General features: G+C 61.7%; 1 protein-coding gene across 3 annotated transcripts; it reads left to right on the top strand.

Moving 5' to 3' along the window:
- Nucleotides 1–299: 299 nt before the first annotated feature.
- RIPK4 (receptor interacting serine/threonine kinase 4) lies at nt 300–23,146 on the top strand. Of its 3 annotated transcripts, none has more exons than XM_039857629.1 (8): nt 300–564; nt 8,516–8,807; nt 13,082–13,230; nt 14,625–14,674; nt 16,711–16,869; nt 17,529–17,632; nt 18,844–19,105; nt 20,710–23,146. In XM_039857629.1, exons 1-8 carry the CDS (start codon nt 383–385, stop codon nt 21,864–21,866), a joined length of 2,355 nt encoding a protein of 784 aa, XP_039713563.1. In that variant the 5' UTR covers nt 300–382; the 3' UTR covers nt 21,867–23,146. The 3 variants fall into 3 exon arrangements, with proteins under 3 accessions (XP_039713563.1, XP_039713565.1, XP_039713564.1); XM_039857631.1 differs by lacking the exon at nt 300–564 and adding an exon at nt 2,228–2,251; XM_039857630.1 differs by lacking the exon at nt 300–564 and adding an exon at nt 7,615–7,845.
- The last annotated feature ends 1,538 nt before the right edge of the window (nt 23,147–24,684 follow it).

Below are 24,684 nucleotides of genomic sequence, written 5' to 3'. Positions count from 1 at the left end.
AAGACACGCAAGCGAGGACAGGTAAATCTGGAGACATCCGAATAAGATCAATGGATGGTATCAAAGTCCATATCACGGTGTAATATCCTCTTTGTTCCTTTTTGTTTTGCCAAGTTTTGAGAAGTGGAAAACAGCGAGTTACTTCCCGCCACCGCACGCACGCACTCCGCAACGATGTCAACGCGCGCGGGTCTGCGGGACAGCGGCTGCGCGCCCGGCCCTTCTCAGCACCCCGCGCGCCCCTGCTCGGTGGGTCCTCAGGGGCCCGGCTCCCGGGGGCGGGGCCGGCGGCGGAAGTGACGTCGTCGGGCGGGGCGCACACCTGAGCACCTGGGCGGTCGCCGCTCCTCGGCGCTGCTGGGTCTGCGGCGAGAGGAGCGCGATGGAGGGCGACAGCGGGAGCCCGTGGGCCCTGGGGCTTCTGCGAACCTTCGAGGCGGACGAGTTCGCGGGCTGGGAGAAGGTCGGCTCGGGCGGCTTCGGGCAGGTGTACAAGGTGCGCCATGTCCACTGGAAGACGTGGCTCGCTATCAAGTGCTCGCCGAGCCTGCACGTCGACGACAGGTCAGCGGCCCGGGCGGTCGGCGGGGGCGGGCCGGGGTCGCGGCGCTCGGGTTCCGAGGGCCCCCCTTTTCCTGCGTGCGAGGCCTCGCAGCCCCGGCGGGGGTGCGCGCGGCGCGGGGCTTGGCGAGCTCCCTGTGCAGCTGCGCGCGCCCGGCCCCCAGGCCGCGGCTCCCAGCGGGGACCTCGGGGGTCCGCATTTGCCCCAGACCTTGGAAAGTGCCCAGCCGTGTCACCTGGCTGCCGTGCGGCGTGCGTTTGGGGGTCGCGAGCGCCCCTCGGAGGCGCGTCCGGCGCGCCCGAGACCCACCTGGGCGCTGCGGTCTGCGCCCGGCTTAGGAAATTGCCGTGTGGGGATCCGGGCTTTGTGAGGGAGTGAGGCTCCGTTCGACCTACTTAGTAATTTACGCTGGGGCACAAATTGGCGTAAGACGGTAATTATTTCGGTCGGAAGCACCGGCTTGGCCCGGCCGCGCGGCCGCCTCGGTTACTTTCGGTCGGTCCTTTGTGGTCTGTGCATAATTCCGAGCGTGGGGGTGGGAGGGGGGCCTGGGAGGCCTCTCTTCGGTTCGTTTTTCACTGTTTGCGGTTGCGTTTTAATAATTTATACGCACGCTTCCATCGAGCACATTTAAATGACTTATCTTTGGGTGTAGCTTGCGTTCTGTATGGGACTTCTGTTTGGTTTGCGTCCTGTACGGAGAGCCCCCTTACACACCCGCCCCGGCACACACAGACCCCGAAGAGCAGCTCCTTTCCAACCCCGCCCAGCCTTTGCTGTCTCAGAGACGGGGTTTCTGATCCTCGGGGTGTTGAGTGATGGGGCATCTTTTCACTGTAGGACGGTGGCGATGTCCCAGGTAGCTGTGTGTGTCCCCGGGTCTAGGGGACAGAGGACGGCAGCGTGCTGCCCCCGTATGCAGGGATGAACCCGCTTGGGAAGAAGAGGCCTGCGTGTTTTCGTCCTGGCCTAGGAGGTCATGCAGTAGATGGGCGGCTTTTTGCTGTAAGCCTGAAAGCCAGTGTTTTGGGGGAACTGCAGTAGATCAGTAACAAGTCGAGGGCGAGGTGCTTGTGACGCTGCACAGGCTCTTCCCTCACTGTCGGCGGATCCTGGGGCCTCCTCGGACCCGGAGAGGCGCTGTGGTTATTTTGTTGAAATGCAAACTGCTTTGACTGCCAGCCGGTGGGTGGTGAGATCCTGAAAGGTGAGACTGTCACCAGTGGGATGTTTCTTCCGCGCTTGGGCATCTTTGCCTGGTGGAGCCTTGCGGTGGAAGTGAGTCTTATTTATCGGTGGAGGTTTTCCCACCAGCAGACAAGCCGGTCCCCAGGCTGACTCATCGGCCTGCATCTGTGGAATCTGTTATTTCCAGCGACCAGGCCCTCGATTCTTGGGTGGCCCCGTTGGAGGTAGGGTTTCTCCACTTGAGGCGGGTCACTTGTGATCTTGCATAGCCTGGTTGAAAAGTGTTTTGTCCTTTAACTGGAAGTCTTTCCTGCCCTGCCCCAACCAGGCAGGTGGTGGCACGTACTGGGCGGCTAGGTGGAGGTCAGCATCGCCCAGCAGGAAGCTGTTCACCTGCTCTCTGCCGCCGGGCACGGCAGGCTTCTCCGGTTGAGAAGATGGTCAGAGAAAACGCCTGTAGCTTAATCATTGCCTGGACACAGCTTGAGCTTCTCCTAAGACGTGTGTTCTTCCCCGCTGAGGTTTGGGGTGGGGAGGAGGGGCGAGTAGAAGGGGGGTGCTGCAGTGCAGTCTTCAGAGTCCTGGCTAGTTTTTGTTCTCGCCCTGCCAAATATTGCAGGTTGGCCCCCTGCTGTTTTGATGCGTTGCCTCCGTCCCCATCCGTCCCCATCCGTCCCCACCCTGCTGTTTGCACACTGTTCCCTGGAGAGGGGACTAGGGTTTCCCGGGGTTCCTGGTTTTAGCCCCCAGCCTTCTCCCCCTCCTGGCTAGGTCTGGACCCTGCTGTGTGAAGGTGGCACCTCTGGCTCCTGCCGCGGGGGCTTGGGTGCTGGGTGCAGCCTCCCTGGGCGCTTCCTAGGCATGATCTGAAACTGGGGGGCAGGGAGAGACGGAGGAAAACATGGCAGACCACCCCCCGGTGGGGAGCTGCCGCGGGGAGGCTGAATAAACAGGAGAAATCACCTACGGGCCTCTCCCGGGCGACCACAGGACAAGTAGCTTTCCGCAGCCGCCCACCAAACCTTAGAGGTTCCTGCCCTCGTCTCTGGAGACCGGTCCCAGCACAGGCCTTTTCTTCCCAGGCAGGAGGGGGCTGCTTTCACCCCCTCTGCTCATTACATCGGGACCCATTCCAGGTACAGGTGTGGGCCAGGCCGATTCTGGTTGGCCGCTTGCCCCCAGGCAGGCCGGGGACTCCCTGCTGCAGCCCTGGCCCCAGCCTTCATGCCATCCCTTAGCAGCAGCAGGCCCTCCAGGCCGTGTGAGTGCATACTTCACCGGGGAAGGCAGGGGCTGCCCAGCCCCCGACACCCCCGAGGGTCCTGGGTGTCGGGGCTGCTGTGTTGATCTGCTTCTTATGGCTGACTCCCTTTAGGGGGTCCTGGGAGGAGTTTAGGGGTGGGGTGTGACCATTGGGCCAGAACAGGGGGGCTCCGGAGGCCCCCTGCCTCCAGCCCCAGCCGCTGGCTGAGAGGAAGCCCTGAGTAACTGTGGGCCAGGCCGGGCCGGGCGCCAGCCCAGCAGCTAATGTGCCACCGGCACCAGCTCGTCGGGGCGAGCCTGAGCAGCCCCCGGGTCTGTGAGCTCACGGCTGACAGTCGGACAAGCCCGTTTCTTGTCAGTTTTAAAAATAGCAGTGTGGGAACCCTCGCCGGCTCCCTGGGAACCTGACGGGGTTGGTGAGCGCAGGGAAGGCCTCGCTGGGAGCCTCAGCTCGCGAGTGGCGGAGCCGGTTTCCCGCTGCCTGTTCCCCGCGCGGTTCCGGGGCTCTCGCTCCAGGAGCTTTGTCACTCTGTCCGTCACCTCCCCGTTCCCCCCCAGTTTGCTGCTTTCCTAGTTTTGCAGACCACATCCTGCAAACAAAGGAGATGCTTCTAGAAAGGGAGGGGAGCCTTCCCGTGGCCTCTGGTCTTGGGACTTAATTCCTGGCAGAGCCGGGAGGGCCTGAGGCCTTAGAAATGACCGTCAGCTGCCTCTGCCCGTCCTCCCCGCCCCTGCCCTCCCTGGGGTGGGCACCTCGACCAGCCCCGAATGCGGCAAAAGTGGAATTAAGTGCTGTCGAGAAAGGATCTGTAACAGATTGAGCCCCAATGTAGTCCTGTTAATGCCCAGAGATTTTCCGTCCGGGACCAAGGGGTCCTGGGGGCGGGCGGTGGGGGGCGTCTCCACCCCTGCTGGGCAGTGGAAGTGCAGCCCTTGCCCAAAGGGTGAAGGAGGAGGTGCTTTCAGAGAAACACACCAGTCTCCCTGAACCGGGCCTGAGCGCGTGTTTAGCATGGCACAGTTTTTTAGGGCGCTTTCATTACGATGGAAGTCCGTGGGTTCGGGCGGCCCGGAGCTTGACTGCCGGCAGTGAAGCGTGCTGTTTGGCGATCGCAGGACCGTGGGGCTCTCTGCAGACCCTAAAATAATAAGCGACCACAGCAGTGGATCTGCAGCTTTTTCTGTCTTGTCAGCACAAACCAGAAACACTGCTTGGACGAGAATGTATTGTAAAAAGTGATTGCCGCTGATGAAAAAAAAAAAAAAAGTAATTTCTTTCAGGCGAGGAGCAGTTCTGTCTTTAGCAGCAGCCAGTTCAGGCTTACTGAATTATAAATACTGCCGTGGGAAGGGCTGTAGCGTCCCAAAGCCAGAGGTGTCCCATCCGGGGTGGGTGGTCCCAGCAGGGGACCCCAGGAGTGACTGTCGGAAGGCCGAGAGGACGGGTCCTTTGGATTTGGATCTGGCAGTGACGTGACGGTAGGCAAGATGAACACTGTTTTTGTGCTGACCATCTGCACACAGCCTGTGCTAGTGGTGGGGGTGCCCTGCCAGCCCCGAGTGCTGCAACCAGTGTCTCCAGTCCCCTGGAACCTCCTGCTGGGTGGCCCAGGTTGGGGGCCACTTCCTGGCCCCAGGGAGGTGTGGTGAGCAGCAAGGTCTTCTCTGATCAAAGGCATTTCCTATCAGCTGCCACAGAGAAGGCGATTTGCCCCTGGAGACAGTGCCTTGTTTTCCGGGGTAGCTGGCTTTCCTTGACGAAGTGCCCTGAGGTGTGTGTCACCTGTGCAGAGCCCCGGCCGAGCTCAGCTTTCTGGAGCAAGCTGGCAGCGGTGGCTCTTTTTACTTTTATTTCTATTTTAACTAAGGTAAATGGGGGTCTGTCGGGTGGGCAGGGTCCGGGGCAGGGGAACGGGCAGGGGCGAGGGCTCTGGAGAACTGGCTGAAGGCCGCCGGGGGCGGGGCGTGACCTGCGGCCAGCTGGCTGTGAGTGGCTGATGGGCGCAGCAGCTCTGTGATCAGAAGTCACCTGACTTTTGTGTTTTCAGCCCTTTGGGCGAATGGAAGAAAACACTGCTGTGTGGAGGCTCGGCCTCCAGGCGTTCAGCTTGGCGGAGGGGGCTCCCTCTCGACCTGTCTGCCGAATGGGGAACTGCGGCCGACGTCACGCCAGCCCGTGAACCCCGGTGCCGTTGGCCACGTTCAAAGAGCAACCCGTAGGAGCCGAGAAGTCACAGACCTGATTCTTAACAAAACAGCCAGCGGGAGCCCCGCCCGCCGGCAGCGAGTGTGGCCCTGGCCTCCTGCACACAGCCACCCAGGCCCCCGCGGGAGGCGGAAAGGGCCGGCCAGGGGCATCGCCTTCTCTCCCCAGATGACCGGCTTCCTTGTAAATGATGCTTGACCTTGGCCCCAGCCTGTCATCTTCCAGATGCCTGTCGCACAGGGCTGGGCTCTGCCCCCACGTCACTCCCTCCAGGCACAGAACCTATGGAGGTCCTGCTGAAGGGGGGCGTGGCTCTTCAGCCCTGTGCAGGGCCCCCCACAGGCCGGCAGAGACCCCCAGGGGCCTGCAGTGAACCCCTACGGGCCGGCAGAGACCCCCACAGGCCGGCAGGGGACCCCCACAGGCTGGCAGAGACCCTCACAGGCCGGCAGGGCCCCCCAAGGCCGGCGGGCACTCTCGTGGACATCTTGCTTTCCATTGATTGGCTGTGTGAGCAGAGTAGAAAGCAGGCCACACGGAATTCAGCTTTGTTTCGTAGGGATGTCGTCCACCCCTGGCAGGCACTCGTTTCTAAGGCCAGTAGGATTCTTTGCTCCTGAGCCTGTTCAGAACCCGGCTCCTGACCACCTACCCCACCCCACCGCTTCCCTGTGCTTCCATGAAGCGGGAAGCCTGGGTGATCGGGTCACTCATCAGGTCTCAACGGTCCTCCCCCAGCCTGGGCCTCCGGGCAGGTCTCAGCCTTTCTGTGCCGCCCGCGCCCTCGCCACCCTTTCCCACCTCCGGCTCGGACGCCCTGGGTCCCCGTGCCACCCCCAGACTGCTCTGCTTGTCGGCCCCCCTTCTCGTCGTGGTGTAATTTTCCTTCTCTCCTAGAAGTTGAGCCCGGCGAAGGCGGAGCAGGGTCTCCTTTGCCATCAGTTCTGACATGCAGAGGGTGCTCGGTAAATACTTGTCAATAAGCGAATTTTAATTAGACACAGACTGGAATTCAGGTATGCGCTAGCAGTGCTTCCGTGGGCGATTCTGGACAGCAGTGGTTTATTTACATTTGGTTGGAGATGCATCAGCCCGGCCTTCGCTGGGTTCTCAGACTTGGCACTGCTGGTGGTCTTGCCAGGTCACTGTGCCTCGGGGCCGTCCTGTGCACTGCAGGATGGAGGGTGGCACCCTGGCCTCACCCGCTGCATGTGACAACCAAAGTGTCTCCAGCCTCAGTGCTCAGTGTCCCTGTGGGCAAAGTCGCCCCGAGGTGAGCGTCACTGGTCTATACCTGGGGATGGTCTACACGCGGGGATCGTCCCCCTGGCTCTCAGCTGCAGGGGTGGACAGGAGGGCAGAGGGGCTGAGATGTGGCTGAGCCCCCAGGGCCCGAATGGCAGTGTCCCCATTGAGAGCCGAACGCAGGCCGAGCTTGGGGACCACAGCCTTTGGTGAACTGTGCAGTGCAGGCTTGTCTGTGCTGGCCACCTCCTCGCTGAGCGTGGTTTTCGTAGCTGTCAGGTCATCTGGGAGCACGTTGTGCCTCAGAGGAGGCAGACCGATAGGAAATGGACTCTTTCGTTGGTACGTGAGCATCCTCCAGTAGGCTAGGAAGTGGGAGCGGGTGCATTCAAGCTCCAGGAGACACTGCAGTGGGCCCGAGGCCATCTGGGGTTATGGGCAGGAAGCTCATGCCGGGGACGTCTCCGAGGCTGCCCCCACCTGCCGCCTGCATGGCTTCGTGCGGGCGCTGGGCTGCTCAGGTCCCGGCTCCTGTGGGGCCTGTCTGGGCAGGTGGTTTTGGGCTTTTCCTTTAGAACGTTATGCACCCACCTGGAACCCGTTCTCCAGGGCCAGGGCCTGGGACCCTGCATTTCAGCCAGCTTCCCGGGTGCCTTGTGCCCTGGGAACCGCCAGCCTAGAGCCCACATAGTCACGCCCTGTCCTCGTAGGAGTCCGCCTTTTTTCCGGAATGCACTCGGAGACTTTGACCCAGAATGATAACACTGATCCAGGCACTGGCATGTGGCCTGCCACCCACGGGCAGCACCAGGAAGGAACCTTAGACCAGGGCTGCACACTTCCTGCAGTGGAAAGCAGACACAGCCGTGTGGGTGTGAGTCAGGAGACTGGCTTCCTGTCCAGGCTTCTCTACACAACGGGCAGGCCAGGGACCACAGTGTGCCGCCGCCCAGCAGGCGGACCGTGGAACTACCACGTGACCCTGTCGGTCACGCCTAGGCGTGTGTCCCGAAGCGAAGGCGGATGTCTCACCCACTGCCCAGAAGGACAGTGTTGGCCATGGTAGACAGAAGGCGCAGACAGCCCAGTGTCCATCAGCAGATGATGGACGAGCAAAAGGCGGTCCCTCCACACAGCCGGACGGGAGTGACGGCTCGACACACGCTAAACGTCACGGTTAGGGACATCGGCAGTGACTGAAAGACTTTGTGACTCTGCTTCTGCCAGGCCTCTGGCATGGGCAGCTTCTAGAGACAGGAAGTGGAAAGCGCTTAGCAGGGGCTGGGAGCGAGGACATACCTGTCGACTGGGTTTCTTTTGGGGATGGTGAAGACGTTTCGTGTTTGACAGCGGTGATGGTGTCACAGCATTGTGACCATAGGTGATGTTTTGGAGTTGTGTCCTCACAAATGGTTAAAATGATAAATAATGTTATGTATATTTTACTACAATTAAAAAAATTTTTTAAGGTGGCTCTCAGCAGAGCCCGGCTTCAGACAGACGTGCTATTAATTTAAGTGTGGAGTTAGATTCAGCAATAATCGGGCCAGCTAGCGTGTTGGCCCTAAAAAAGCAGGTAAATCGCATTCATCAGATGGATAATTTGTCACGACAGCTTTTTAGTTGAATCTAGACGTTTCTGCCCTCATCCGGAAGGAAGGGATTGTCAGCATCGACCTCGCTTGCCCCGAGCTTGCTGTGGCTCAGTTCTACCTCCGGGTTTCAGATCATAATTAGGATTTCTATCCTTCCCACCTGTAATGATGCACAGGTGTGTTCGAACAGCCGTGGGGCCGAGGGCTTTGGTTGAATTTATCATGCGATGTTAAAGTGGGCTCCATGTGTGTGTGCGTGCACTTTGTACATGCGTGTGCATGTATGTGCGTGTGTGCCCTTGTCCATGTGTGCGTGCCCTCGCACGTGCCCGTGTGTGCACTGTGGTGCTTTCCTCGGCCGTGCGGCTGGCTGTCCTTGGCCGTGGTGCTTCGCGTCAGAGGCCGGGCGACCACAGGTGACCCCCGCGTGACTCTCGTCTCTGCGTTCTTTTTCAGGGAGCGCATGGAGCTTTTGGAGGAAGCCAAGAAGATGGAGGTGGCCAAGTTCCGTTACGTGCTGCCCGTGTATGGCATCTGCCGCGAGCCCGTGGGGCTGGTCATGGAGTACATGGAGACCGGCTCCCTGGAGAAGCTGCTGGCGTCCCAGCCACTGCCCTGGGAGCTGCGCTTCCGTGTCATCCACGAGACCGCGGTGGGCATGAACTTCCTGCACTGCATGTCCCCACCCCTGCTGCACCTGGACCTCAAGCCTGCAAACATCCTGCTGGACGCCCACTACCACGTGAAGGTGGGGGCGTCACCGTGGGCGGCCGGGCCGCGGGGAGGTGTGTGCCGGCCGTGGCGGGGGGTGTGGCGCGGAGGAAGGAGCCCCAGGTCAGTGCGGGCTGGACGAGGGCTTGAGACAAAGGCTTCTCGGCGTGGGAACACCGCAGCCCCCAGTCCTGTCGTGGGCGGTGCAGACGCTGCACACTGTGGAGCTGGAGAATGGACTCTGATACGGCCACTCCCCCGAAACCCGGGACACGGCTCTGATCCTGGGAGCCCGGGAGAACAGGCCGTGGACGTGCGGTTCTGGTGTCGGCGGTCTTGGGCAGTTGGGTTGGAGACCAGCGGGGCGGCCGGGCATCTCCCGTGGGACCGTGGTTGTGGGTGCCCCGGCAGGGGCTGGGGCGGTGGGAACTCGGGGTGCTCCGGGGTGCGGCTGCGTGGCGTGGCCAGGGGCTCATTCTGCTCTGCACTGTGAGGCCTGCCTTTTTTTTTTTCTTGATACGTTTGTAAAACAAGAAAGCGTAAGGGCTGATGTGACTGCAAACTGGGTGCAGCCTCCTGGAATTGGCAGTTGGGAACGTTGTCGGGCGTGTCTCCTGTGACGCCGTCTGCCGTGGCAGGCCTTCGTGTGCTGGGGCGCCCTGCCGTCCGCACTGGGGGGCGCGTGCTGCGGGATTCCGTGGCCGATGCCCGCGGGTAGCTGCTGGCTCTCAGGATGCAGTCACCTTGTCCTTTCCCTTCTGCCTGGGGGTGAGCGAAAAGGACCCAAAGGTGACACCCACGTTCCGTCCGGTTCCTGCGGGGACAGGCGAAGGGACCCACCTGGGCCCTGTCACCACTGTCCGAGCCGCACCTGCAGGCTGCCTCGCTGTTGGCCTGGGGCGGTGGAAGGCCCTGCCTCCCAGCTCCCTCTGGCCTCGGCGTCCTCACCCGTGACGGGAGGGTGGTGCCGGGTGGCGTGCCCACGGCCCCTCCCTGCGCCCGGACTTCGCAGCAGGCACCCCGCTTCCGGCCGAGCCCTCACGAGGCCAGTGGGGACATCTGTTTTCACCAGGGCAGTGATTACAAGTTGTCCCTTGTGTGGGCACCTCTCGGTCCTGGGGCTTTGGCTGCAGACGGAAGGCTCCGCTGCCCTGGGCCCTCGTGGTCGCTGGTGCTGGCAGCACATGCAGACCCACTGCCCCCACTGACACGGCAGCGTCCTCACCAGGACGTCCCCTGGGCAGGGTGGAGCCTTGGCTCCGCACTCGGCTGCACACGAGAAAGAGAAGCCAGGGCCAGGCCCCCCTCCCCATCACCACAGGAGCTGCCCCATCTTCTAAGTGAGGGACCTAGTGGACGGAGGCCTCCGGCTCCTGCTAAGCTGAGGCTCATAGGGGTGGAATCACGGCCGGTGTCGCCCCGCTTGGGTGAGGGCAGAGCGCCTTTGGGTGGAAGAAGCAGCCCGAGAAAAGCCGAAAGATTCTGGGTTCGGGGCAGGGGAACGAAGGCGGCGTAGCTGGACTGGGGTGGCAGGGACGTGAAGGCCGGACCCTGGCCTCGTGGCCAGCCGCATGCTGCTGGGAGAGAAGCCGCTTGGAATGTGCTTTCCCCGCGGCTGCTGGGAGCACAGCAGGTGCTCGGACAGGTGTGTCTGCAGCCAGGTCCCTCTGACATGTCTCCCAGAGTCGTGGACCGTGGCCGGCCTGGCCGGGCTTCTGTGGCCGTGCATCCCCTCTCTGTTCCCCTACCAGGTCGTGTGCAGTGCTGGGGCACGTGGGCATCCCTGGAGGGTCACAGCTTTGTCACCTGGCGGGCAGGGGCCAGGCCTGTCTTGCTGTGAGGTGTCAGTGACAGTAAAGTGCCTGGCCCGCGGAAGTGCTCGGTGAAGGTCAGCGTGGGTACTTCTGTGGCCAGTAGATGTTCGTCTCCTCCCCAGGGACGTTGACGTTTATCTAGGGACAGCCCCCCGTGCCGGGTCCCCACCAGGCACCTGTACCCGCCCGTCGAGGGGCTGCGAGCTGCGGTCTGACCGCTGGGCCCCGTGGCCTCGCTTTCCTCGCTGGCCATGTCCGCGCTGGCTCTTGGGGCCTCAGCGAACTTCCCGGCCCCCTTCCCCAAACACCTGGCTGGCCGGACCTGGCGCTTTACGGCTGTCGTGAAACGGGCGGAGATTCCTCACGGAGCCCAGCGTGGCCGAGAAGGACTGGTCTCCACGACAGGGAGCGCAGTGACGCTGCCACTTCCGGACCCCGGGCGCCGACGGTGGCACGGGCCAGCTCTGTCCTCCCAGTGCCCCGAAAGGCCGGTGTGGCAGCCTCTCCGTGGCCACTGACGAAGTCGCCTCGCACAGCCCCGGACAAACAGAAAACGTGTTCGTGTGACGCGGTTCTCAGTCCCAGCCCCGGCCGGCGGGCCGTGGAGGCAGCGGAGCCTCGTCGGGGGCCCCAAGTCATTCATCGATTGGCCATCATCGGATATCTGGGTTCTTTTCAGTCGGCGGTTCTTTGAAGCACTAAACCTTGACTTCGGAATCTTGAAATAAGACTGACGTCGTCAGCCCACGCCCTCCCATGGGCCCTCGAGACTCCCTGTTGTCCACAGAGCGGGTGATTCCAATGCAGACTTTCACAGCGAGCCCTTAACTTTGCGAAGTTTTAAAGACGCTTAGTCCAAGATGAAATAACGTGGTTAGTCTACATCCCAGGCTCAGATGACACTATAGTCAGGGATTCCCCAGGGCCTGTCCACCTGTGGTCTGCAGAGCCTTGCTCCCTGAGGCCACTCTGCCCTGACCATGCCCTTCACTAGTCTCGTCCAGCTGGACGGGAGTCTGCTGTGCACGGGCCTGGCCCTGGCCCTTGTTGAGGGAGCAGGGGCCGGCGACTTGGGGCCCAGGCGGGAGAGGCGAGAACGGGCAGGGGGCACCCGTGGGTGGAGGGTCCGCAGCCGTCAGGGAGTTCTGGTCCCTGGGTTTGCCTTTCGATGCCAGAGCTTTCATTTGGGCTCCTTTTCCTGGCGGAGAGGTTAGCAACAAGGCAGGGGCGCTGGTGCCAGGCCGCCCGCCGGGCCACGACCTGCCGCTCGGTCCGCCTGGTCCGGGAGCCGGGTTTATTCGGGGGAACCGGTGCTCCCCTTTCCAGAGCAGGCAGTTTCTTGAAGGCCAGGAACAGACAGCAGCTGGGGGCCCAGAAACGGCCAGACTGGCCTGCGCTGGGCACGGCCTGGCCACAGGGATGGAGGCCAAGTCCAGGGTCCAGTCTTGCAGGCTTTCATCCCGACACCTCCCTACACGTGTGGGCATAGATCCTGAAGGATCGCGCCTGTAAGTCATAACTTCTCCCTGTCTCCCATGGTGATGACGCCAGGCCACTGGCTCACAGCGAGCCCAGCACGAAGGCCTGACTCAGCCCCGTTTCCTACCGCTCCGTCGGTGTGTTTGAGGGAGGGGCGGGGGTAACCGGGAGGCTCGACGGGACCCCTATGCCTTGCAGGAGAGCAGGAGGGGCTGTTTCCTCCATGGATTCTGGGCCCCTGAACGCCCATGCCTGTGGCCTCGTCCCATACACAGTGCTTCAGTGGCTCCTGGGGTGAGGGGACTGGAGGACCAGCTGGTGCCCCTCAGAGCGTGCCACTCCACTGCCCCCACTGTGGGTGTCGGGGAGCTGTCAGGACACCTTTGCCCAGAGGAGAAGAGGTGGGGTGTGGAGCCTGAGCGGCGAGGCCCAGGTGCCCCGCAGGTGGAGATGCGTATCAGACCTGTCTTTGGGTGCCATGTGTTTGGTGCAGGCGCCAGCAAGGGCCCGTTGATCACAGAATGTTCCAGGTGGGGGCCGAGCTGCGTGGTGTGTGAGTTTGCTCACCTCACAGGGCTGCTGAAGCGCCGTCCCTTTTGAAGAACTTGCTGCCACTCGCCCGCCTGCCCAGCTGGCGCGGTGCATAGCTGGCTTGTCTCAGCTCCGGGCCTGGCAGGCCTCGCTTCCCACGTGTCGTCTGGGACCGGAAGTGCCCGGCGCGGCTTCCCCGCTGTGCGGGGTGGGCCGTCTCCCGCTGGGGCGCCCGGGTGCCTGCGGAGGAAGGTGTCGCTGCTTTAGGCATCTCGCTGGCCATGGGTCGCTTTCTGAAAGTGCAGGCTCTGAGTGGCTCCGGCCCTGGTTCCTCCCGAGCCACTGTGCCCCCTGCCCGGGGCAGCACAGGCCACGCCCTCAGCTGTGGCTCCTGCGGGGGAGACTGGGGGTCCCGGGGGAGGGTCCTGGCCGCAGTCCGCGAGGCGCTGCGCAGCCTACTGAGCCTCCTGCCTGTGCTCTGTTGCAGATCTCTGACTTCGGGCTGGCCAAGTGCAACGGGCTCTCCCACTCCCAGGACCTGAGCGTGGACGGCCTGTTCGGCACCATCGCCTACCTCCCCCCAGAGCGCATCCGCGAGAAGAGCCGGGTCTTCGACACCAAGCACGACGTGTACAGGTGCAGAACCCCGACCTTTCATGCCCCAAACCCTTCATACCCCGAACGGCACTTTCCCCAGAGGCTCCTGCTGCCCTCGGCTTCGAGGTTCAGCCACGCAAGAGGGTCTGAGGTTGTAGCCGGTGGGTGCCCCATGCCCCGGGAGCCCGGGGGACAGTTGTCTCCTGTGAGTGCCACCTGCAGAGGGTGGAGAATATGAGTGGTCGGTGCCATTAGGGCCGGTTACGTAACCAGCCTGGCAGCCTTCACACTATAAAAGCTTTGGCGTTTTTATAAAGTGGGGGTTTTGTGGCTCGTCTGCCGAGAGAACTCTCTGCTCTAGGTGGTCTCCGACCTTGTGCCCGTGGATTGGGCTCTCCAAAATCCAGGCCCCTGCGGCCCAGCAGCTCATGCCTCCGAACGTCCCTTGCCTGTGACAGTGCAGACAGCCACAGGCCGTCCACACACTAGCGTCAGTGGGGCTTGTGCACTAGAAGACAGCCCTGCCATGCGCTGTCTTCCTTTTCCAAATCGTAAAGGTCTTAATCACAGGCTTCCTGGAGGAGAACGGGGTAGGGGGTGCGGACAGGCCCCTGGGCCCCTGGGTGTCTCTCCTGTGGTAACTGGGACCCAGAGCCCCGGAGCTTTGCCTTTTGTTACTGCCACCGCCAGGCGGACTGGTTTGACAGTAACCATTGTGTGTGTACTCAGCGGGGGAACGGCATTTGGGGAGCTAGTCACAGCTTGTACAGTTTGGCGAGAGGAAGATCATTTATTTGGGAGTGGAGAGCTTGAACGTTTGAACTCGCAGGTTACAATTAATCGTCAGTGGAGAAATGCTGGGGCTCTGTAAACAGCCACGATCGGCTCAGGGCAGGGCGTTGGCTCAGCGTTCGGATGCCTGTTTTGTTTTGTTTTATCAGATCGAGCTCTTTTTCAGTGGAGTCAGGGTAATTTTATATGTTACATCTAAGTAATTTCCAGCAACCGGGAAAGGGCTCTGGGGAGAGACCTGGATTGCCAGCATGTTTTCCGGACCCTCTGACAGACCCTCAGTGGACAAGTGGCCCGCAGCACCTAGAGCTTGCAGGAAGTTGGGGGTGCATTCAGCCAGCGGGGGCCCTTCTGCCCACAGGCTGACGGCAGCACGCCTTTTGGGGGGCTCCCTCATGCCGTGGGAACTCATAGCTCAGTTGGAAGGGTTTTGCCCATGGTTTGACATCTGAGCTATCAACGCCGGTGACATATTCCACAATGAGAGCTTTCACCTCTTTTTAAAAAATCACGAGCAGCGTCTTCGTGTCGTCCCCACTGGGGTTTAAAGACGGCCGTCTCCAGCCACGTGGCCGTGTGCGGAGCTCCGGGCTGCGTGCGGGTCTGGCTCATGGACACTGACCTGGCCCGTTTTCTTGCAGCTTCGCCATCGTGATCTGGGGTGTTCTGACACAGAAGAAGCCGTTTGCAGGTGAGCGGGCTCGTCTTTGGGGGTGGCGCCTCTGTCCTGGACAGTGGAGGACACTGCGTGCACAAGCGCTCGTGGCCCACCCTCGATGCGGGGGCGGCTCTGGCCTGCCAGGAGGGGGGCACGCGACCCACAGCCCGCTGCCTCGTGGGGGGGCCTGGATGCCGACAAAGCGCTTCTGCAGGCAGGTTTTCAGTGGGGTGTTTAAGGAGCCAGCCAGCTCCTGTATGCGTGTGATGTGATACACGCAATATAAAGTTTATCATTTTAACTGTTTAAAGCATACAGCATAGTGGCGTCGAGTACATTCACGGCGTTGTGCAGTCAGCAGCAGTATCTAGCTCCGGAACATTCTCACCCCCCCAGAAGGCAACCCCATGCCCATTGTTGTCAGTTTCTATGCCCCCGGCCCCGCCTCCTTAAAGTGACCGCCAGTCTGCCATGAGTCTGCTTTCTGCCTGTCGTGGTTACTTTAAATTGTGGGAAAGCGCACACAACGCAAACTCCACCATCTTCCCCATTTCTGAGGGCGCCGTCCAGTCCTGCGGCGGACACTCGTGGCACTGGGCAGCCGACTCCAGAGTCGCTGAGTGGATTCCGCCACACGTGGGTGCACCAGGGCACCCTCGCCCGCTCCCGAGCCGCACCCGTCCTGCCCTGTCCAGGCACCCACCGGTGTGGTTTTTGTCCTCAGAGTTTGGTACTTTGACTTAAACTAACACTTCACGCAAAGGGCAAGGACCCCTTTGCGTCATGGGACAGAGTCCCTTTTCCTGCGGGCATCTCTGGGCCACTGACGTTATCGGTGGCTTGACCACAACTACCTGAAAATGCGGATTGGAGCCCGCGCGTGGCCCCAGGTCTGGGAGCTCCTGCTGGGTGAGCCGCAGATGAGGCCGACGTGTGTTTGCCTCTCCACCCCTCTCCCTAACTCCTCCTCCTCCACGGGGTCCGTGGTCTGGGTCGTGTTTGGTGTGGCAGCATGCCAGCCTGACACGTCCGATGGACGGATGCCCAAGGCCAGGTGCACAATATGAGCTTGACAGAGGAGGCCCACGTGCTCCCTCGCTCTGTAGTCGGGGGTTCAAGGCGCCGGGCGCCTCGCGGGCCTCCCGTCCATTTCTGGCAGTAGAAAATCTTCAGGCGTTCCGTTTGCCCTCCTTTGGAATTTGAGAAGTGCGAGTTCTCCTGGAGACAGTGCATAGCTGCCTAAGACAGTTATTGTCCAAGGCAGAACGGGAAGGAGGAACACACACGAGTGGAATCTGGCCGCCGTGGGTGGCGTCGGCCAGTTCCCGCACCTGCGGGCCAGCACCTGCCGTCTCCCGGCTCTGCGAGCTCCTGGCTGTGCGCGTGCTGGGAGCCAGGGGGAGTCCAGCTCCGAGGGACGGGGTGGTTTTAGGTGAGCAGAGGACAAAATCAGGCCCACAGAAGGTCACCCGTGGCTCCTCGGTGTGTGCCCAAGATGGGGACGTGATGAGGATGTGCATTTCTGGAGAAGGTTGGAAAGGGGGACAAGTGAGTCCCCATGTTACGCACTCTGGGGGAAGAGGCCCCCGTTGACACGCTGTGCACCGAGTACACTCCAGGAGGCTGGCTCGCTGCGGAGGCCAGACGGGGCCTGCGAGCTGTGCTGGGTCAGGATTCAGGGGGAGGATTTCGTCGTCAGAGGGGCATGTGGGTGCACTCGGGGGCTGGGGGCTGTGACTCCGGGATTTACACGCGTGGCTTCCCCTTGGGCACCGGCCGCTTCCGAACGTGGCTCGTCAGATGTTTCCCTCTGAGCTCGGTTTTCCATTGAGTTGGTCCCAGAGGGACATGCTCTGTGCCGAAGCCACTGGCTCCCAGGCGGCCTCTGAGACCAGGTGGATGAGGCCGGCCGCGGCTCTGTGCGTTAGAAACGAGACAGGTGGCCTCGTGGCACGTGGGGGACCGGGGGTGGGCCCCGAGGGCCTTGCCGCCGTCCGCAGTGGGTGTTCTCCCAGAGATGGCGCCCCTGCCGGCCCCAGAGCTGCCTGACCCTACGCCTTTCCTCCTAGACGAGAAGAACATCCTGCACATCATGGTGAAGGTGGTGAAGGGCCACCGCCCCGAGCTGCCGCCCGTGTGCAGAGCCAGGCCGCGCGCCTGCAGCCACCTCCTGCGCCTCATGCAGAGGTGCTGGCATGGGGACCCACGTGGACGGCCCAGCTTCCAAGGTGAGCGCCCTCGGGGGGCCCCCAGCTCGGGGCTCCCTGAACGACGCTGTTGACCAGTGCGCTGGTGTCACGGGAGAGAGTGGATGACCAGGACGGGGTTGGGGAGCGGGCCTGCGTGGGGAAGGCCGTGCAGAGACCACCGCACCAGGCCGGGCGCCCAGGAACAGCGTGGCCGCCACTCCGGCCTGTGGCCATCGCTTGCAGGGCCATGGTGGGCAGCTGGAACTTGAGGTCCACTCCAGCTCTGGCCCAGGGCTGGGCTCGCTGCCCAGAGGAGCCAGGACTTGGCGTTTTGGGTTCACATAGAGTATGAACGAGGTGGCGGCCTCACGTGCTGGGCGCTGGCAGCCCTGGCCGTCGGTGCACGCTCTGGGGGGTCCCCCCGAGGAAGCTGCTTTGGGAATCTGGATCCCTGTGGCTTGGATCTGGCCAGACCCTGTGCGTGATTGCTGACAGAGGCCCCGGTTCAGCCTGGTGGGGGCCCTGCGGGGGGGTCACCTGTGAGCTCGGCCAGGGCCCGCAACATGAGACATCACAGTGCGGAGCTGTAGATGCTTTGGGGTGTCACCTTTTCTGTCCCTGCCCGAGATGGCACTTTTAAGTAGAGCATATGCAGAAGTCATTGTTCTAGTAACACGCTGTTTTTTTTTCCCTAAAAGAAATTACTTCTGAAACTGAGGACCTGTGTGACAAGCCTGATGACGAGGTGAAGGACGTCACGCAGGACCTGGATGTGAAGGACCCTCCGGAACCCAGGAGCGAGGTGCGGGGCCCGGCGGTGTCCTTGGCTGTGCGTCGGCGTTGCGTTCGCCCCTGGGGCTCCTTTCTGCAGATCCCCAGCCAGCCTGAGTGCCGCGTCCCCTGCTCCGAGGCTTGGCCTGCCATGGCCACAGGTGTCCTGTGCTTAGCGGCAGGAGGCCAAGTCCCAGGGCAGCCTCAGTGGCCCCAGATCTGTTTCCTGCCTGACTGTACCTGTCCCCTCCGCCTGTCTGTTTACGAATGAACAGTCTGGGCCCATGTGTGGCCTTAAAAAGCCACCAGCTGGGTGCTCTTTGGACCTGGAGAGCAGAAGGCCCTGCTGGGCCCAGCTGGGGAGTGGACTGGGCTTGGGGTGGGCGTGTTGCACCCCTGGCTTGGGCCTCTTCTCAGAAGCGATTTGTTCTGCGGGCCACGCAGGTCACATGAGATGTGATAAGCTCCAGCCTCCAGGGCTGACTAAACAGCTTTGCAGTAACGAGACTTGTAAAGTGAACCCTGAACTAAGGTCACAACATGCTGTCTGGTGTCAGGTGGCTCACCCCAGGCCGTTGCCGTAGGGCTGGGAGATGATGTTTACGGTGATGCCACTGTCTGAACGTGGAGGGGCCTGTCCGCGAGGTTGGGGAGCAGGGCTGTGATGGGGAGCCACTTGGCCCCAGCCAGTGGGAGCAGCTCAGTGCACCAAACCACCAGTCAGCGGATCAGCGATCCCTAGAAGGGGGAGGACTTGGGGAGGGCCCTGGGTCCCCTCAGACCGCCTTCCCCGCTGCCTGCTCGGGGTGGTCCTCTGAAGGATGACGGCCATTCTGTTTGGTAGCCGGGCCGGCCCCGCCCCCGTCCTGGCACAGCTCCTAGGAGAGGCCACAGGTCGTGGGCAGTGTCGGGGGACCCAGCCCCCGCTCCCCACTTCCTTCGTTTCCTGCCAGTGCTGACCTGCTCTGGTGGGCACCGTTGCCTGTCCGGCCTTCTGTCTGGCCGCGCTGCGGGCCCAGGGCAGTGAGGTGCCGGCCTGGCCGTTCATCACTCGGCTGTTCCCCGCCAGGTCTCCCCGCCCGGCGCGCCCAGCACGGTGCCCGTGGGCTCCTGGCGCCGTGCATCCGGGAGCGGGGGTTACGCTCCTGCGCGGGGACTGGGGACCATGTGCCCCGCGCCCCGGCCCCGCCCGCGTGTGCCGCGGCCAGAGCCTCACCCGGCTCCCTCTGCTCGTCCTCGCAGGCGCCCGTGTCCACGCCCCTCAAGCGAGCCTCCGCTCCGGCCTTCGACAAGGACGACAGCCTCTCGGAGCTGCTGTCACAGCTGGGCTCGGGCACCTCCCAGACGCTCGAGGGCCCGGGCGAGCTCAGCCGCAGCGCCTCCGAATCCAGGCTCCCGTCGGCGAGCAGCGGCAAGAGGCTCTCGGGGGTGTCCTCTGTCGATTCTGCCTTCTCCTCCAGGGGGTCGCTGTCCCTGTCGTTCGAGCGGGAGCCTTCCACGGGCGGTGAGTGGGGGACCCTGTGTCCCGGGAGATGGTGTGACGGGGGGTTGGTGGCGGGCAGGGTGCAGTGACGTCTGTGAGCAGCTGAAAGGTTCTTGACCTCGTGATAATTCCTCGTTTTCTCCGTCCCTTTGTGAGCTGGCTGCATGTCAGTGGTGTGGTTGGTCACTGTGCCCAAGCCCAGAGCAGGTGGCACTCAGGCGGGGACGAGCCGCGAACCTGGCCGGGTCAACGCCGGCGCAGGGTCTGGCCTCGGGCTGGGAAACCCACGGGAGCCTGCGAGGGGGCGGGGGGTTGAACCCCACTCTTTCCTTACAGAGGCCAGCTCCGCACCCTGCTGCGGTGCTGCGTAGACGCCCTAGACACACTTACCTGTGGCTCCTGGGCGGTCACGGCACCCTGCCTGTCACGGGGCCCTTCCCAGTCAGCTCGGCTCACCCTCTGACGTTTAGTGGGATGGTCTTCTGCATCAGGGGAGCTTTCTCTGCCCCTGGCCCAGGGCCGGGCCTTGGGTGTGGGGGCCGGTGCTTCCTGTGGCCCTTCACTGCCACCTGCCAGGGCAGGATGTGCTCCTGAGCTGCACGTGAGCGGCCACAGTCCCGTGAGGACCGCGTGGATGTTCACGCTTAGGGCACCAGCGTGGGGTGACTGAGTGCCAGCCGGTTGGGAACCCCAGGCAGAGGGGGCTTTGCTTTTCCTGGCGACGAGGGAATTCCTTCTGAAGGCAGGACTGTTCCTGGGTGCTGAGGGCCCCCAGGAGTTTGCAGAGTGACTCTTCGGGGTGAAGGGCGTTTTGTGCAGGGAGGCCCCGCTGCAGAGCCTGAGTGGAGGTGGGCGGTGGTGCGGAGGTCCAGAAGGGAGGGGGCCCGGCTCCCGTGGGGAAGCCCCTCTCCGCTGCTCTCAGATGCCACCTCGTCCTCACGCAGAGGGAGGTCCAGTTATTGGCCCAGCCCAGAAGTCGGGGTCAAAACACCGAGCCCCATGGGGCCAGTTCCGTTTCCCGCCTTCCACCGGCACCCCACCCCCGAAGCGAGGCCCTGTACGTGTCTCATGAGGGACTCTGATGCGGGGTTTTCATGATGGGTGGGGCTTTTTTGTGAATCGTGGTCCTCGTGAGATGGGGGACTCAGTCTTTTCACGACGATCATAGGGACGTAGGGACAGGAGGCGCCATTTGGAGGCTGGGCTGGGAGCACGCCACCAGGCCCTGGAGGGGTGGCCCTGGGGTGGCGGCTGCCAGCTCTCTGGTGGTCCGGGGGCTGCAGCCCGGTCCGCGTCCCACCCCGCTTCCCGTGAGCAGTCACCTCCGGTCCCGAGTCCAGCAGGGGCCTGTTTTACATCCTTTAATCACGACCCTACAGTGTGGCTCGAAGGATTTTTATTTTGCAAATTGACAAAGGAGCTTCTGGGAGACATTGATTGGCCTGCCTAGGATCTTCCCGCTAGATCTAAAATAAGTGAACAGGGACGACACGCCGCGTGCGCGTCAGGTAGAAAGCGACCTGAAGGCCACGCGGAGGTGTGGGTCACCTCGGGACAGCAGCCCGGCCTCCAGGGGAGCCTGCGGGCCGGCGGCCTCGTCTGACCCTTGCATCTGCTCTCCCCAGACCTCGGCATGGCGGACGTGCAGAAGAAGAAGCTCGTGGATGCCATTGTGAACGGGGACACCAGCCGGCTGATGAAGCTCCTGCAGCCGCAGGACGTGGACCTGGTGCTGGACGGCGGCGGCACCCTGCTGCACCTGGCGGTGGAGGGGGGCCAGGAAGACTGCGTCAAGTGGCTGCTCCTCAACAACGCCAACCCCAACCTGACCAACCGCAGGGGCTCCAGCCCGCTGCACGTGGCCGTGGAGAAGCGGGCGCGGGGCATCGTGGAGCTGCTGCTGGCCCGGAAGGGCAGCGTCAACGCCACCGACGAGGACCAGTGGACGGCGCTGCACTTCGCCGCCCAGAACGGGGACGCGTGCAGCACGCGGCTCCTGCTGGAGAAGGGCGCCGCCGTGGACGCGGCGGACTGCGAGGGCCGCACGCCCCTGCACGTGGCCTGCCAGCACGGGCAGGAGGGCGTCGTGCGCACCCTGCTGCGCCGCGGCGTGGACGTGGGCCTGCCGGGCAAGGGCGCCTGGCTGCCGCTGCACTACGCCGCCTGGCAGGGCCACCTGCCCATCGTCCGGCTGCTGGCCAAGCAGCCGGGGCTGAGCGTGAACGCCCAGACACTGGACGGGCGGGCGCCCCTGCACCTGGCCGCCCAGCGAGGGCACTACCGCGTGGCCCGCACCCTCACCGACCTGCGCTCCGACGTCGACGTCCGCAACGAGCTCGCGCAGACGCCCCTGCACGTGGCCGCGGAGACGGGGCACACGAGCACCGCCAGGCTGCTCCTGCACCGGGGAGCCAGCAGGGAGGCGGTGACCGCGGAGGGCTGCACCGCCCTGCACCTGGCTTCCCGGAACGGCCACCTGGCGACCGTCAGGCTCCTGCTGGAGGAGAAGGCTGATGTGCTGGCTCGGGGGCCCCAGGGCCAGACGGCGCTGCACCTGGCCGCAGCCCACGGGCACGCGGAGGTGGTAGAGGAGCTGGTCAGTGCCGACGTGCTCGACCTGCCCGACGAGCAGGGGCTCAGCGCGCTGCACCTGGCCGCCCAGGGCAGGCACGCCAAGACGGTGGAGACGCTGCTCAAGCACGGGGCGCACGTCAACCTGCAGAGCCTCAAGTTCCAGGGGACCCTCAGCCCCGCTTCCACGCTCCGGCGAAGCAAGACCTAGCCTGCTGCCCTCGGAGCCTGGAACCCTGGCGGGGCTCCCGTCCCACTGTCCTGGCCCAGCGTGGGGACAGAATGATGTCATGCGTGTCAACTCCCCTCGCCTTGCTGATGGCTGGTGGCGCATCGGCTGGACAGGCCGTTGGGGGCAGGTGGCCGCTGGCTCTTGATCCGTGTTGGAGTCCGCTTGGGCCTGTACCCTCTGCATGAAGGCATTCGACCCACGTGGTCCAGAGGGACGATGGAATCATCTCGTCACGCCCCTGCTCATGGGTCTTCAGCGGCAGGCCTGGGTGCCATCGCATCTGCCCTGCCCGGAGCAGAGCCACGGACCACGCCGGCCCGCGGAGGCGGGGCAGGAGCAGCCGCGTCCTGTCTTTGTTGGCGGCAGGCGAAGCAGCCTGTTCCGGAGTGTTTTAGTGGAATTCTTGTTCTATGGAATATCGTCAGTAGATGAACACAGTATCAGCTGTTGCTTTAAATCTTAGAGATGTTCATGTCATGGGTTAGGCTAGTCTGTGCGGGTCGTGTGCAAACGAGGGTGGTTCCTGAACACAGCGACCTTCCCGGCTCTCCCGCACCCACACCTTTCAGTCGGCTCCTGGTGCCCGCACACACCTCCACCCACACTGCTCGCCCTTGCTCATTTCTCAGTGCAAAGACTGGTTTTGGAACTCCAGAGCCATCTGTGTAAGAGTCATAAAAAAATTCGCCACAACCTCAGTTTTGGACTAAAAACGGCGTTACCCAGATGGATGAACCGCCTGCCTCGTGAGTCCCTTTCCAGCTCTGACGTTTGGAAAGCTGGTCGTCCGTGTGGAGTGCTGCTGTTTTGGGGTCTCAGTGGGGCTTTCTGACCTACCTTACAAATGGCTGCACTGTACAACCCCCCAGGTGGCTCCAGGGGCCCACCACACACACACTCTGGGCTGTCAACGATGTGGTTAGCCAGCCCTTTTCCCCATTGTAACACGTGTCCCATTGGCAGCCCCCAAATACTGGTAATCGAGTGAGTTTGCTGCAGGAGCCGACGCTGTCTGCAAACACGCCCTGTCGTGCGATACGGAGAAAGATTGATGTTAATATACCGTGTATGTTGATGTGAGTCTGTGGGCAGGATACTTCTTTTCTATGACAGGAAATATCCGGACTTTCTTAGAACTGGCTATGTTTTAATACGCCTCGCGCTTTTGCTACAGATGCTACTATCGTATGGAATGTGTGGAAAGCGACGTCTGTCTGGTGTAAATAAAGCTACGTAAGCTACTTTTTTTTGGAGTCACACTGCTTTTTCTTAGACATAAACTCGAGTAGTCGGATTTCTGAAAACGGGAGACTCGGGGCCGTCGTGCATGGTGTGGACACGGTGACACGGGCGACCCCTGGGCGTCCTGCCGCCTCAGCCCGGACCTTTCCGCGCGTGAACCAGCAGGGACGTGAGCGAGTCTTGACGGGAGAAGCTCCCGGCACCGAAGTTTTTATTTCGTTTTAAATGTTTATAATTCTTATGTTTGTTTGTTAACTTTACATTTTGAAAAAATTTGAAATTATAGGGAACTGATAAGGGTGGCGCGTAGAACTGTGGTTATCCCGTTAGCCGATTCCCACGGTTTCCATTTCGGCTCATTCTCCTCATCACTGTTTTCTTTCTCACCCACCCACCCACCTGTCCATCTACCCCCCATCCACCTGTCGAGGTGGCAGACCGTGTGCCCCGTGACCCCCACAGCCTCATGTGGATCTCCTGAAAACAAATTCCTCTATAACCACAGTGTCTCCATTGCAGCCAAGAAATTCATGTCGAGACAATACTTACAGCTGACCCACAAATCCTTTTCACATTGTGTCGATCGTGTCAAACGTGTCCTTTACGGGACAAACGGCCTCCACCTGCAGCAGCAGGAGCAGGAACGATGGACTCCCCCCCTTCTCTGCTCCGGACGCCCTGCGCCTTGTCTCGCGGCCCCTGGTCCTCAGTCTTCTGTTATCTTTCGGGATCTCACCTTTTTGTGGGCGTATAACCAGTTATCTTGCGGAATGTCCTTAATTTAGGTTTGTCTTAATTCCTTCCAGGGTCTGACTTAGGTTATGTATTTATTTTGGTAGGAAAACCATAGATGTGATGATGTATAAAAATAGAGCTTTCTCTTCTCCCCTTTAATATTTTTATTTACAGGCATACCTTGCTTTATTGCGTGTCACTTTATTGTGTTTCACAGGTGTTATTTTTTTTTTAACAAATCGAAAGGTGGACCCCCCCCACCACCAGCAAAAAGCTTGCAGTGTGCTGTATTGCGATGCTCACTTTCTCTCGGTGGTCTGTCTATCAGTAAGCAGTCAGGGATTCCTACTTAATCCGAGGTTTCTACTCCATTATTATTGATCTTGATGTTCAAATTATATCAAATTATATTCAAATTATATCAAGTTGATATTCAATTATATCAAATTGGTATTCGATTCGGCCACCTCGAGAGCCTTCGCGCGGCTCTTGTGTGTCCCACACGCTTTCTGTCACGTCCTGCTGTCTGACATCATCTCGCACTGCCCCGGCCCCGGCCCCGGCCTCGGCCTCCGGAGCAGCCATTCCTCCAGGGTATCTGGCTGCTTTTAGCGGAGAATGGTACTTAGAAGCCCAGATCGGGGTGTTGGGTGTGCTCATTGCTCTGGGTGTCGCTGCTTCTGGCCCTCTCGGCGAACAGGTTAGGAGTAGTGTGTAACACGCGTGTGTGCGCGTGTGCACATCTCAGTCTTAAGAGCCACGATTTCACACCGGTGCTTTCAATTACAGTCCGACACCCCCGGCCTGACCGCGCTCATGC

The sequence above is a fragment of the Pteropus medius genome, unplaced genomic scaffold (genome assembly GCF_902729225.1).
Source record: "Pteropus medius unplaced genomic scaffold, Ma_sr-lr_union100, whole genome shotgun sequence".
Lineage (NCBI taxonomy): Eukaryota > Metazoa > Chordata > Mammalia > Chiroptera > Pteropodidae > Pteropus > Pteropus medius.
This window is presented reverse-complemented; position numbering and strand designations above follow the sequence as displayed.